The 13,839-nt window shown below is 51.2% G+C and overlaps 1 protein-coding gene across 1 annotated transcript in view; it reads left to right on the top strand.

The window, feature by feature from the left end:
- Positions 1–13,839, top strand: part of LOC140403200 (uncharacterized) — a 330,215-nt gene that overhangs the window by 217,273 nt on the left and 99,103 nt on the right. The window contains 3 exon segments of the mRNA XM_072490949.1: positions 1,935–1,979; positions 7,740–7,793; positions 8,961–9,005. Coding sequence (XP_072347050.1) covers positions 1,935–1,979; positions 7,740–7,793; positions 8,961–9,005 — 144 coding nt within the window.

The raw sequence follows: 13,839 nt of genomic DNA, 5'->3' as shown, positions 1-13,839 counted from the left end.
CCCGGCCACGAACGTAGCCGCAATCCCTCCTATTTCTATAGCCTCGGTGACCATTAACAGGTGTTCTCTTGACCGTCAGAATGTAATTAGCAGCAGCAAATGTTCAACAATGTAATTGAGACGAACTAACCTTAACCATGTGTAATTGATGAGACGTCAGCGTGGCCGCTTTCTGGCGCCAGACCCACAGCAAGTGTGGTTAGCTCCAACCGAGCAAGCTACCCTCGTAACAAGAAGGCAGTCCAAGACCATCCCCCACCCCCACCCCCGGGATAGTAGTGGAATTGGGGAGTGCCGTTGTGTAGAGATGAGGACTGAGTGACGGTAGGTTGCTGGCAATGTCCGAGGGCCACCTTGTTTGGCCATAAAATGGAAATAACATCATCTTAACATTAACCCTGTCAGCAATGGGCTAAGGAAGGTGTGGCGGACGTCACTCTACCTGTGTAGTACCTGGTGTGACAATGCCTGATGCTGACAATGGTGTTCCAACAGCACAGAGCACAGCAATAACACCTTTAGCACGAAGGGAGAATGGTGGAAAATCTCAGCAGGTGAGCAACAGGTGAAGGGAGAGAAAACAGAAAGCCAGGGTAGATAAAGATAACTATTTGCAATAGAGTCTAAAACTATGGGACATAATCTAAAAGTTAGGGCTAAATCATTCAGGAGAGATGGTGGGAAGAACCTCTTCACTCGAAGGGTGGTAGAGATTTGAAACTCCCACAAACAGTAGGTGGAGTTAGATCAGTGGTTAATTATAAATCGGAGATGGATAGATTTTTGTTAAAGATATTAAGGGATATGGGCCAGAGGCAGGTATGTGGAGTTAGGGCACTACGATCTCACTAAATTGTGGGACAGGCTCGAGGGGCTGAATGGCCTACTCCCGCTCCTATGTTTTGAGTCTGTTTGACCCGGCAACAGAACTCACCGAGAGGGAAAATGTGTTGGATATGTGGTGGAGGAGAAAGGTGACAGTCTGAAGTTGTGGAGCTCAATGTTGAGCCCTGAGGGCAGTAACGTGCCCAATCGGAAGGGGAGATGCTGCCTCTCCCGTTTGCGCTGGGGTTCACTGGGACACTACAGTAGGCCAAGGACGGACACGTGGGCATGAGAGCGAGGTGCTGAGTTCAAATGGCACCTTTAGGGGCCATTTAGGGGCTAGTTTAGCACACTGGGCTAAATCGCTGGCTTTTAAAGCAGACTAAGGCAGGCCAGCAGCACGGTTCGATTCCCGTACCGGCCTCCCTGAACAGGCGCCGGAATGTGGCGACTAGGGGCTTTTCACAGTAACTTCATTGAAGCCTACTTGTGACAATAAGCGATTTGCATTTATTTCATTTCATTTTCATTTAACTGGACCTGTGCACACAAAACGAAGAAGGGAACGAAAAACACTGCCCAAATATTAATGCAGAAGCCCATCCCTCAAACCTCCAATTGATCAAAAGCTCCACACATGTGAGGCGGTGGGCAATTGTGGCTTCCGAAGCGGGAACGATACAGAGGACTCGGTGCATGAATTATCCATTTTCAGTATTCCAAGCGGGGGGGGCGGGGAGAGCTATAATACAACAATTTCCAATCGTGGGGGACATATGTTTTCTGGAAATTATCTGGGAGGAACTCAGTTTGATACATTGGATGAGAGAGAGGGCCATTTTCCAGGCAGAGGTTCCGGATATACAGGCGGTTCCTGCTGGCTGGGAATAACCAGGACATGCCCTGGCTGAGGGATGTGGACACACTGCACGCAGACAGTTTACACAGTGGAGTGTCGTCGGGGGCAGAGATGGGAAGGTGCCAACGCCTGCACATTTAAGAATTGTTTCTGTTGTAACGCTAGGTGCTCTGGATTGGTGGAGCAAATTGACTCCGATTGATTGGCTGGTCTCAATGTGATAAAGCTTTTTTTTTCAATCCGCTAACAGGGGAGAGCAGGACCCCCGGGGGTCCGTGGACAGCGGGGACCCACAGTAAGTATCTCCTGGTACTTCAGAAATTGAACTGTTTTTATAAATGAGTGGATTTTGAAAGACTGCTCAATTCAGAATAATGGTCCAATGGATATTCTGTCTATTTCTCTTCACTTTCTCTTTTTTTCTGCCTCCTTTATTCTCACTCCCTCATTCCCTTTCTCTCCCTTTGTCTCGCTTTCTCTCTCACACACTCACTCATTTCCTTTCTCTCTCTGTCTCTCTCTTTCACTTCACCTGTCTGTCTCTCTCTCTCTCTCTCACACTCTCTCACTTCCTTTCTCTCTCTCGCTCTCTGTCTCTCTCTCTCACTTCTGCTGTCTGTCTCGCTCTCTCCCTCTTTCTCACTCACTTCCTTTCTCTCTGTCTCTCTGTCTCACATCTACTGTCTGTCTCGCTCTCTCCCTCTTTCTCACTCACTTCCTTTCTCTCTCTCTCTTTCCCTTTCTCTCTCCTTTTCTCTCCCTCTCTCGATTCCTTTCTCTCTCCATCCCTTTCTCTCGCCCTCCATCTCTCTCACTCTCTCTCACTCACTCACTCACTCACTCACTTCCTTTCTCTCTCTCTCTCTCTCTCTCGATTCCTTTCTCTCTCTCTTTCTCTCCATCCCTTTCTCTCTCTTTCTCTCCATCCCTTTCTTGCCATCCCTTCCTCTCTCTCTCGATCCCTATCTCTCTCTCGCACTATCCCTTTCTCTCTCTCTCTCTCTCTCCAGTTCTCTCTCGCTCGATCCCTTTCCCTCTCTCTCTCTCGATCTTTCTCTCTCTCTCAATTCCTTACTATCTCTCTCTCGATCCCTTTCTCTCTCTTTCGATCCCTTTCACTCTCTACTTTCTCTCACACTTTATCACTCCCTCATCCCTTTCTCTTGCCCTCCCTCGCTCTACTTTTTGAACTAACTCTCTCCTTCTGTTTCTCTAATGCCCTATCTATATAATCCTATATTATGCGCATCAAATTCACTTTGATATTTGACCATTGTAGTACCCTCAATAACGAGGCAAAAGAGTAGAGCGTTAAAGAAGGCTTTAATAAGCTGAGAACGAGCCTGATGCCGAGACGGGTGTCTACTGGCTGCCGCCTACAGAGCGGCCCCTTATATACGGCTCCCTGGTGGGCGGAGGCGGAGTCCCCCAGGGTTCCAAGCCCGGTCTTAAAGGGAACATCACCTTACATGATGATAAGGGAACAGTAACACAGTAACCGTTCATCACAACCATATTGTCCATCGCTGTCCAGTATCTGTTGCCCACAATTCTGTGAAATCCTTGGTATAGGGCGGCACGGTGGCGTAGTGGTTAGCACTGCTGCCTCACGGCGCCGAGGTCCCAGGTTTGATCCCGGCCCCGGATCACTGTCCGTGTGGACTTTGCACATTCTCCCCGTGTTTGCGTGGGTTTCGCCCCCACAACCCAAAGATGTGCAGGGTAGGTGGATTGGCCACGCTAAATTGCCCCTTAATTGGGAAAAAACAAATTGGGCACTTTAAATTTAAAACAAAATAAAATCCTTGGTATGTTTCAATGTTAAAACTGTGATAAATCCGAGTTGATGGGCACCTTACAACCAATCAAAGAAGAGCGGTCACAGTTGTGAAGTAGGAAACGATGCGGCCAGTTTTGTGCACAGCGCAATCCCACAAACAGCAACGTGATCCTGACCAGATCATCTGCTTAGGTTGTGCTTGTGATGTGAGGACGGGCCAAGACGTTGGGGAGATCTCCCCTGATCATTTTAGAAATAGTGTCACGAGATTCTTTCTGAGAGAGTTAGTCTAACATCTCACCTGAGAGATGCAACTTGGGCAGTGGAGCACTGAGCCCCAGTACCGGGGCGGTGGTGAGCTTGACCTTCAGCTCCTCCCATTCACTCTGGTGTGCGGGCAGCCACTGGAATTCCGTTGTCTTTTTGACCAGGTGGCGAAGAGCCGTTGTGTGCGAGGCAAGGTTAGGAATGAACTTCCCCAGGAAGTTGACCATCCCGAGAAAGCGCAGCACTGCCTTCTTGTCTGACGGCTGCGGCATGGCTGCGATGGCTGCCACTTTGTCGGCATCCGGCCGCACCCCTGACCGGGATATGTGGCCCCCCAATAACTTTAGCTCAGTCTGGCCAAAAGAGCGCTTGGCTCGGTTGAGGCGCAGGCCCTGATCTGTATCCGTGCAAAGACACGCTGGAGACAACTGATGTGCTCCTGTGGTGTGGTGGACCAGATGATAACGTCGTCTACGTAGACGCGTACCCCTTCGATGCCCTCCATCATCTGTTCCATGATGATCGGAGGCCGAGATGATGCCGAATGGCATCCTATTGTAGCAGTATCTGCCAAAGGGAGTGTTGAAAGTGCACAGCTTCCTGCTGGACTGGTCCAATTGAATCTGCCAAATACCCTTTGAGGCATCAAGCTTGGTGAATATTTTCGCCCGGGCCATTTCACTCGTGATTTCTTCTCGTTTGGGTATGGGGTAGTGTTCCCTCATGATGTTGTTGTTCAGGTCTTTTGGGTCGATGCAGATCCGGAGCTCGCCGGAGGGCTTTTTTACGCACACCATGGAGCTGACCCATGGCGTTGGCTCCATGACCCGGGAAAGCACTCCTTGGTGCTGCAGGTCCTGCAGCTGCTGCTTGAGGTGTTCCTTGAGTGGTGCTGGGACTCTACGAGGTGCGTGAATGACCGGGGTGGCGTCCGGTTTGAGCCGTATTCTGTACGTGTAGGGCAGTGTACCCATGCCCTCGAAAACCTCCTGGTTGTGGGCGAGGAGTGAGTGGAGCTGCGCCCTAAAGTCTGCATCCGGGAAATCGAACGTGCCTTCTGGAGACAGAGTGTGTACCCGCTGAACGAGGTGGAGGATCTTGTACGCCTGTGCGCCTAACAGAGAGTCCTTCGAGGATCCAACTATTTCAAACGACAATGTGGCTTTGTGTGAGTTGTGTGTAACATCGAGCTGACAGGACCGTGGCCGGGATGACGTTTCCATTGTAGTCAACCAGCTGACAGTGGGATGGCAGAATCGGTGGTTTAACCTTCAAGGTCTGGAAGGCTGACCATGCAAGGAGATTGGCGGAGGCACCAGTGTCCAAGCGGAATGTGATTGGTGATCGGTTGACCGTTAGGGTGGCACACCACTCATCGCCCGGATCAACGCTGTGCACTGGCATCGGCTGGTGGTTCTGACTTGGGGACATCCGGTTCTTGTGGATTACTGCAACGCGGAAGGTTTCCCTGTCTTCGGTATCGCTGGTCTGCATACTGTCAGGATCTGACTCAGTGTAGGGGGGGCTGAATCGCCCCCACGTCCCTGCGAGGCTGGTGGAATTGTTGGGTGTTGGCTGCTCGACAGCAGGCAGCGTAGTGGCCCATCCTGCCACAGCGGAGGCATTGTCGCGCTTTGGCCGGACATTGCCGCTTTAAATGGCCGGTGCCGCAGTTGCCGCACGTTGTAAGGTCATGGCGTTCGTTGCGCCACCGCGCATGCGCGGTGCGGCCCTGCATAGAGCGCGCCTGCGCATCACGTCCCTCTGCGTCAACGTCCCCTCTTTTGGCGCGTACAAGCGCGGGAGGCCTTGGAAAGCGCGCAAAATGGCTGCCCTCGTCCGGGCCGCGGGCCGGGAGGAACTCGATCGACTGGACCCGCTCCGCCTTGTGGGGCCATTGCTGTGCCGTTTCGGCCGCCTGGATTTGGGAGTACCGGCTGGTTGCGTTCTCATGGAGGGCGCAGGTCTCGATGGCAGTCGCTAGGGTGAGGCGCTTTATTTTGAGGAGCTGCTGGCGTAGGGTGTCCGAGATGACCACAAAAACTATCTGATCCCGTATCATGGAGTCGGAGGTGGCCTCATAGCCGCAGGACTGCGCGAGTATACGGAGGTGTGTCAAGTAAGATTGGAAAGGCTCATCCTTACCCTGCAGGCGCTGCTGGAAGAGGTCCCTCTCGAAGCTCTCAGTGACTTCCACGCTGAAGTGTTCCTCGAACTTCAGAAGCACCGTCTTATATTTTGTCTTGTCCTCGTCTTCCGCGAATGCCAGGGAATTATAGATGTGGATGGCGTGTTGCCCCACCGTGGAGAGGAGGAGGGCGATCTTCCTGGTGTCCGATGCATTCTCCCTGTCTGTGGCTTCTAGGAAGAGCTGGAAGCGCTGTTTAAACAGCTTCCAGTTTACGCCGAGATTTCCAGCGATTCGGAGCGGCTGAGGCGGGCTGATGTTTTCCATGGAGCAGGGTGGCGGATTTTTGAAAGGGTGCAAGTAGGTCTCACAGTCGCTGGTTAGCGTCCACTACTGGTATCATGTCGTGTTGGGTGTTCTGATGCACAAATGATCCGACACGGCTGTAGATGGTACAACTCTGTTTTATTGTCTAAACAACGGTAATAACTAACTATTGGCTTGGGTACGTGCCTCACCAGCTAACCTGTGGACCCAGCCCTATCACTATCTTAGTGAGGCACTCAGCACATAGTCTATGTCTGAGTGCCGCACTGTGAGCTCTGAGCTATCTCCTGGTAGAATGAGCGGGAACTGTGGTGTTCCCTGTTTTATAGTGCGTGTGCTCTCACTGGTGATTGGCTGCGATGTTGTGTGTGTGTTGGTTGGTCCAACTACCTGTCCATCAGTGTGTGTGTGATTGCACCATGATATGCTAATGTGGACATCATGACAGGTACCTTAGTCTAACATCTCACCTGAGAGATGCAACTTGGGCAGTGGAGCACTCCCTCAGTGAGAGGGCCGGGTTCGTGGAGCACTCCCTCAGTACTGGACTGAGAGGGCCGGCTTCGTGGAGCACTCCCTCGGTGAGAGGGCCAGCTTTATGGAGCACTCCCTCAGTACTGGACTGAGAGGGCCGGCTTCGATTATTGTCCTCAAGTCTCTTTCACGGGATGTGGGCTTCACTGGACAGAAATTATTACCCATCCCTAATTGCCCTTGAGAAGGTGGTGGTGAGCTGCCTTCTTGAACCCGCTGCAGTCGCTGTGGTGTAGGTACACCCACAGTGCTGTTAGGGAGGGTGTTCCAGGATTTTGACCCAGTGACAGTGAAGGAACGGCCGATATATTTCCCAGTCAAGGTGGGGAGTGGTTTGGAGAGGACCTTACAAGTGGTGATGTTCCCATGTATCTGCTGCCCTTGTCCTTCTGGGTGGGTTTGGAAGGTGTTGTCGAAGGAGCCTGGTGAGTTCCTGTAGTGCATCCTGTAGATGCTACATAGTGCTGTCACTGTGTGTTGGTGGCGGAGGGAGGGAATGTTTAAGCTGTTGGATAGGGTGGCAGTCAAGTGGGCTACCTGGATGGTGTTGAGCTCCTTGAGTGTTGTTGGAGATGCACTCATCCAGGCAAGTGGGGAGCGTTCCATCACACTCCTGACTTGGGCCTTGGAGGTGGTGAACAGGCTTTGGAGAGCCAGAAGGTGAGTTAATCGCCAGAGGATTCCTAGCCAACCTGCTCTTGTTGCCACAGTATTTATACAGCTAGTCCTGTTACGTTTCTGGTCATTGGGAGCCCATCAGGACTCGGGGCAGAAGTGTCACCGGGCGAGTTGCAGCTCCGCATTATCCCACCCTTCTCCGCTGAGTTAATGGAGGGGAATGTATGGGATCAGAGTGAGCTGCAATGTTAAAATCAGCACCTAAAGTGAGTAATTTACCAGGGAGTAACCGAAACCTCGGTACCCCTCGGTCAGGAGGCGGAAGACCAGGATTCAGCAAGAGGGAAAGAGCAAAAACCCGGCACGGGTAGAATTCACAATCCTCCGTCTTGTATTCTCAGGGGGACCGGGGTGAACGAGGACACAGAGGAGCCACAGGCAAGCCAGGCCCAAAGGTAAGAACATTCATCAATGAAAGATGGGGGAGCAGAATGTATCTTTCCTTCTGTTTATGTGGAAATGGTGGGCGGTAACTGTTAGTACATCTGTGGTTGGCGTTCACCCCTCTTCCCTCACAGGTGGAAGGCATTTTGCGATGTGATTGGAGCGGCCAAGCGCGTCGCTAATTTGCCCAGATGCAACTAGACAACCTGCAATTGGACGCAGCAGAAAACTGCCCAATTGTTCAATTCTACTATTTCAGCCCCTCCCCCTTTCAGAAGGATAGTTTCAAAATTAATTCTTGGCATGTGTGTGAGTCGCCGGAAAGGCCCAGCGTTTATTGCCCATCCCTAATTGCCCCTCGAGATGGTGGTGGTGAACTGCTTTCTTGAACTCGCTGCAGTCCCTGTGGTGTAGGTACACCCACCGTGCTGTTTGGGAGGGAGTTGCAGGATTTTGACCCAGCGACAGTGAAGGAACGGCCGATATATTTCCAAGTCAGGGTGGGGAGCGACGCGGAGGAGAACCACCAGGTGGTGGTGTCCCCATGTGCCTGCTGCCTCTCGTCCTTCTAGATGGTAGAGGAAGGTGGTAGTAAATGGGAATTCAATGCTAACTGAATAACGGTTGCCTCGGGCGCAATGCTCTTTGTGATATACTAGTCTGAGAATTCCGACAGGGCACTGATTAAACCCCCAGTGATGCCCCCTCGGTGACGCTGACCTGCGCTCGTCAATCAGCTGACTGTTGAGAAGGGCTGAGGCAGCGATCCCTGTTCCCCCAGCCCCTTGTAACCCCGAACACAAGATGGCCACCGGCCCTCCTGCGTGCGCGCAGCGAAGCCATAATTTCCGGAGACGCAAACCGACCCTCGTAAACGGCGACCACTTCTATTTGGGAGCCTCCCAAACTTTGAGTAGCCAATCACATCTCACCATCCGTGTATCCCCAGAATGACCTGTACCGCAAAAACGGATATCAAAAACAAACGGAACCCACTCTCTAAATGAACGAAATGGCTGGTCTTAAACCTGAGGAGATTCCGCGCTCCCTGAGCCCCGAGACTGGCGGGAACTTCGGTGTGTGGCCATTCCCGGTCTCTGGCTGGAGTTTTCCAGCCCTTTCAGATCTTCCGGACCCACCTAGTGACAATCCTTTTCTATCTTTTTGCTCCTCTGCAGGGGAATGCTGGAAGTGACGGTCCACAAGGCATACCGGGGGAAAAGGTAAACCTTTGACTTTTTTTGGGGGGAAAAAACACACGTTCTGACCCGGGAAGTAGCGGGAACACAGTGCAGTGAACGGGCAAGCGCTCTATCCTCTAGAAATGAGATGAGGGAACCATAGAGAAATTCTGAAAGAATGTAGTAGTGTAGGCGTAACGGTGGCGATTCCTGCTGGGAGTGGAGACGGGAGCTAGGGGCCATCAGTGTAAGATAATAAGTACAATGCAAATTGGGGAGAATCCTCTTTCCCCAGAGAAGAGTGAGAGTGTGGAACCCGTGCCCACAGGGAATAGTTGAAGGGAATAACATTGCTGAATTTGAGGAGGATCTGGACGAAGACATGCGGGAGGAAGGTATAGAAGATAGGGGTGAGAGGAGGGGTGGGGAGGGACCTTGTGTGAAGTGTAAACATCCGCATGGACTGGTTGGGCTGTTCCCGTTGGTAAAATCTGTGCCACTCCCAACGGCGCTACCTCAAGGCGGGAATTGTACATGTGGAGAAGTCCTTGTGACTAAACTCCAGTGTTAAGATCTAAGTTGTTGCATACAATAAATGCTCTCTCCCCAGTGGTAGCCAGTAAGTTGGCAAGCAGGCACTGGTAACTTTGGAATTATTTACTGTACTTTTTCCCTCATGCAGTCCAGCCAACAGGATGCGATTGATCATTTACGAACAAATGTTCTGTTCTGGGAAGCCAGTTGGCGCCAATCTTTACTCAGACTAACATTTATTTGCATATTAAAACATGACAAGCATACACCTCCTAACTCAACCACAGCGCAGATATATTTTAAATGTATTTTTTTAATCAGATGTGGCCATCATTCATTTCCCATCTCTAATTGTCTGCGGGTACGTTGCTGTGGGTCATTTTTCTTATTCGTTCATGAGACGCTGGCTGTGCCAGCATTTATTGCCCATCCCTAATTGCCCCTTGAGGGGACAGTTAAAAGTCAACCACATCGCTGAGGGTCTGGAGTCACATGTAGGCCAGACCGGGTAAGGACGGCAGATTTCCTTCCCTCAAGGACATTAATGAACCAGTTGGGTTTTTGCGATAATCGACAAAGGTTTCATGGTCATCATTAGACTTTTAATTCCAGGTTTTTATTGAATTCAAATTTCACAATGTGCAGTGGTGGGATTTGAAGCTGGGATCCCAGAGCGTTACTCTGGGTCTCTGGTTTACTAGACCAGTGACAATCCCACTACACCACCACCTCCCCTTGTTTGGAGTCACATGTGGGCCAGATAGAGTATTTCCTTCCACGAAGAGCATTAATGAACCTGAAGGGTTTTGCAAAAGTCAATGATAGTTTCATGATCACCATTACTGAGGCTGACTTTATATTCCAGATTTATTAATTGAATTTAAATTCCACCAGTTGCCGTGGTGGGATTTGAACCCATGTCCCCCAGACGCTCTGGATTACTAGCCCAGTGACATTACCAATATAACCCCTCCACGGCCGAGGCCCTGTGCTCAAATGAAACCCCATTTAATGCCTGCAACCTGCATATGATTAAACCCAATTGATATGTAATTAACACCAAATGTGTGATAGATTAACAAAAACGGAGCATGCTGCAAAAACTCAACAGGCCTCACAGCGTCTGCAGGAAGAGGAAACCGAGTTAACGTTTCCAGTCCATTCTTCAGCAGAATTAAAAGGGAGGAAAAATGTGTTGGATATTAAACTGTAGCTGAGATAGATTGCAACAAGGTGTAGCAAATTTAGGAATGAGAGACAGGTGGCTTGGTGTGGGACGGGGGTGAGGAGGGGTGAGGTAGGGAGGGTTATTGCATTGGAGACAATAAATGTATGAGGTGGGCGAGAAAGATCACGGTATGAAAATGTTGATCTCCGTGCTGGGGGGAGCTGTAATGTGCCCAATCGGAAGATGAGGTGCTGCTCTTCCAGTTTGCATTGGGCTTCACTGGAGCATTGACTGGCCAAGGACGGGCGTGTGGGCGTTAGAGCGAGGCGCTGAGTTGAATTGGCGAGCGTCAGGAAGGTTGGGGCCATGCTTGCGGGCTGAGTGAGGCTGTTCCGCAAAGCGGTCTCCCAGTCCGCGTTTAGTCTCCCCAATGTGAAAAAATACTTCACGCGAGAGTTGCTTGGTCAGAAGGCACCCGACATTCCCTCATTCGCAATCCCGAAAGTCAGTTTGCCGCTTTAAAAAAAACATCATGGGATGGATTCTCCAATAATAGGGGCTATGTCCCCACCCCAGCGTCAAAATGCGGGCGTTTCACTCTGCTTTCCTTAAGAAAGTCCAGAGTGATTCTCCAACTTGCAGGGGGCTGGCAGGGCCCCGGAGTGCTCCTCGCAGCTCTGGCTGACGTAACGGCGCCCTGCTCTTCCGGTCGGGACTTTGCGCATGCGCATGGCCGGCGACCTTCAGCGTGGCCCCGCGTGAAATGGCGAACCCACAACACAGAGCAGCCCCGACAATGTAGGCACCCCCGAGATCGCGCGGGCCCGCGGATCGGTGGCCCCTGATCGCTAGCCTGGCCGTCCCTGAGGCCCCCCCCCCCACCGGTGAAGGAACCCCCCGCCCCCCACCTGGGCTGCCGCGGACTGACTCCGCAGCCGCCGCGGACTGTTCCCGACAGGAAAAACGTGGTTAGAACCAGGCCGCCGGGAACTCGGCCAGTTGTCCTCGGAGAATCGGCATGGGGGGGCCTCTGTCAACGGCCCCCTACCCGCGCCGCATAGGTCGCGGGCGATTTGCGGCGATTCTCCAGGGACGGGAGCAGTGTCAAGGGCCATTCTCCGCCCTCGCGCCGATCGCAATTTCGGCGCGGACGCTCGGAGAATCCCGCCCCGTATTGTCAAATCTATCCTCCCGAGCACAATGTCCCGTGTAATGCACAGTCAAAAATAGGAGAATTTATAATAAGGAATAAAGAAATAACTGACCAACTAAATTCATATTTTGGTTCTGTCTTCACAAAGGACAACACAAATAACACACCAGAAATGCTGGGGAACAAAGGGTTTAGTGAGCGGAGGAACCGAAGGAGATCTGTATCAGTTGAGAAATGGTGTTGGGGAAATTGATGGGACTGAAGGCTGATAAATCCCCCGGGCCTGAGAATCTACATCCCAGAGTACTTAAGAAAGTCCTAGAGATAGTGGCTGTGGTGCCCATCTGCCAGATTGGAGGGTAGCTAATGTAATCCCATTTAAAAAGGGAAGTAGAGAGAAAACAGGGAATTATAGACCAGTCAGCCTGACATCAGTGGGGAAAATGTTAGAGTCCATTATCAAAGATTTTATAGCAGAGCATTTAGGAAACAGTGGCAGAATCGGACCGAGTCAGCGTGGATATATGAAGGGGAAATCATGCTTGACAAATCTACTGGAATTCTTCGAGGATGTCAGTAGTAGAGTTGATGAAGGGGAGCCAGTGGATGTGGTATATTTAGACTTCCAGAAGGTTTCGCCAAAGACCCACAAAAGAGATTAGTGTGTAAAATTAAAGCACATGGGATTAGGGGTAGTGTATTGAGATGGATAGAAAACTGGTTGGTGGACAGGACACAAAGAGTTGGAATAAACGGGTTGTTTTCCCAATTGGCAGGCAGTGACTAATGGGGTACTTCAAGGGTCAATGCCGGGATCCCGGCTATTCATGACGGAACAAAATGTAATATCTGCAGTATGGTCGGCACGGGCTTGGAGGGCCGAAGGGCCTGTTCCTGTGCTGTACATTTCTTTGTTCTTTGTTTGTTGTTATCTCCACATTTGAAGGTGACACTAAGTTGGGTGGGAGGGCGAGCTGTGAGGAGGATGCAGAGATCCTCAAGTTGAGTGAGTGGGCAATGAATGGCAGATGCAATATAATGTGGATAAAGGTACGGCCTTCTGAATGGCCATAAATTAGGAGAGGGGAATGTGCACCGAGACCTGGGTGTCCTCGTACACCAGTCGCTGAAGGTAAGCATGCAGGTGGAACAGGCGGTAAAGAAGGCAAATGGTATGTTGGCCTTCATAGTGAGAGGATTTGAGTACAGGAGCAGGGATGTCTTGCTACAATTATGCAGGGCCTTGGTGAGACCGTACCTCCAATCTGGTGTGCATTTTTGAACAAAGAACGATACAGCACAGAAACAGGCCCTTCAGCTGTGGGAAATGTGAGCTTTGAGAAATGTTCCTTCAATACCTCCTACAAATTAGACGGACTGTGCCTGTAAGTTAACTGAACTGTGTGGTAGTAGAGGTATTACGGTACCTGGTATGCTGGAGCACCATTGGTGGAAACTGTATGCTTTCTATTGGTCAAGATGTATGGTAGCTCCGCCCTGCTAGGCGGGGTATAAGAGCCCGTGCCGCCCCAGCAGCCTTCATTCTGTACCTGAGCTGCTGGGGGAAACATCGAGCTTATTAAAGCCTTCAGTTGGACTACAACCTCGCTTTAGTGGTCATTGATCGTGCATCAATTTAATAAGCTAGATTTAAATGGATGGAGCTCCGCAATCAAGCTGGAGTGTCTGCAACTCAGCCCCCACGCGGCGAACTCAACGGCAATCGTCAAGCACTGGCTGGCGTGTTTTAAAGGGTATCTCGGGACGGCCGAAAACACACCCACGGGAGAACAGAAAATCCACGTCCTGCACTCAAGGGTGAACCCGGAGATTTGCGCCCTCATCGAGGAAGCGGAAGACTTCGATGCAGCAATAGAGCTGCTAAAAGGACACTATATTCGCCCGGTAAACCAGGTCTACACCCGGCACCTGCTTGCAACAAGGCGACAAACCCCTGGGGAATCGCTGGAAGAATTCTACCGTGCACTCCTGGTGTTGGGGAGAAACTGCAGCTGCCCGCA

Source organism: Scyliorhinus torazame, chromosome 27, assembly GCF_047496885.1.
Source record: "Scyliorhinus torazame isolate Kashiwa2021f chromosome 27, sScyTor2.1, whole genome shotgun sequence".
NCBI classification, from domain to species: domain Eukaryota; kingdom Metazoa; phylum Chordata; class Chondrichthyes; order Carcharhiniformes; family Scyliorhinidae; genus Scyliorhinus; species Scyliorhinus torazame.
The sequence above is the reverse complement of the archived record's forward strand: the minus strand, read 5'-3'. Positions and strand labels throughout refer to the sequence as shown.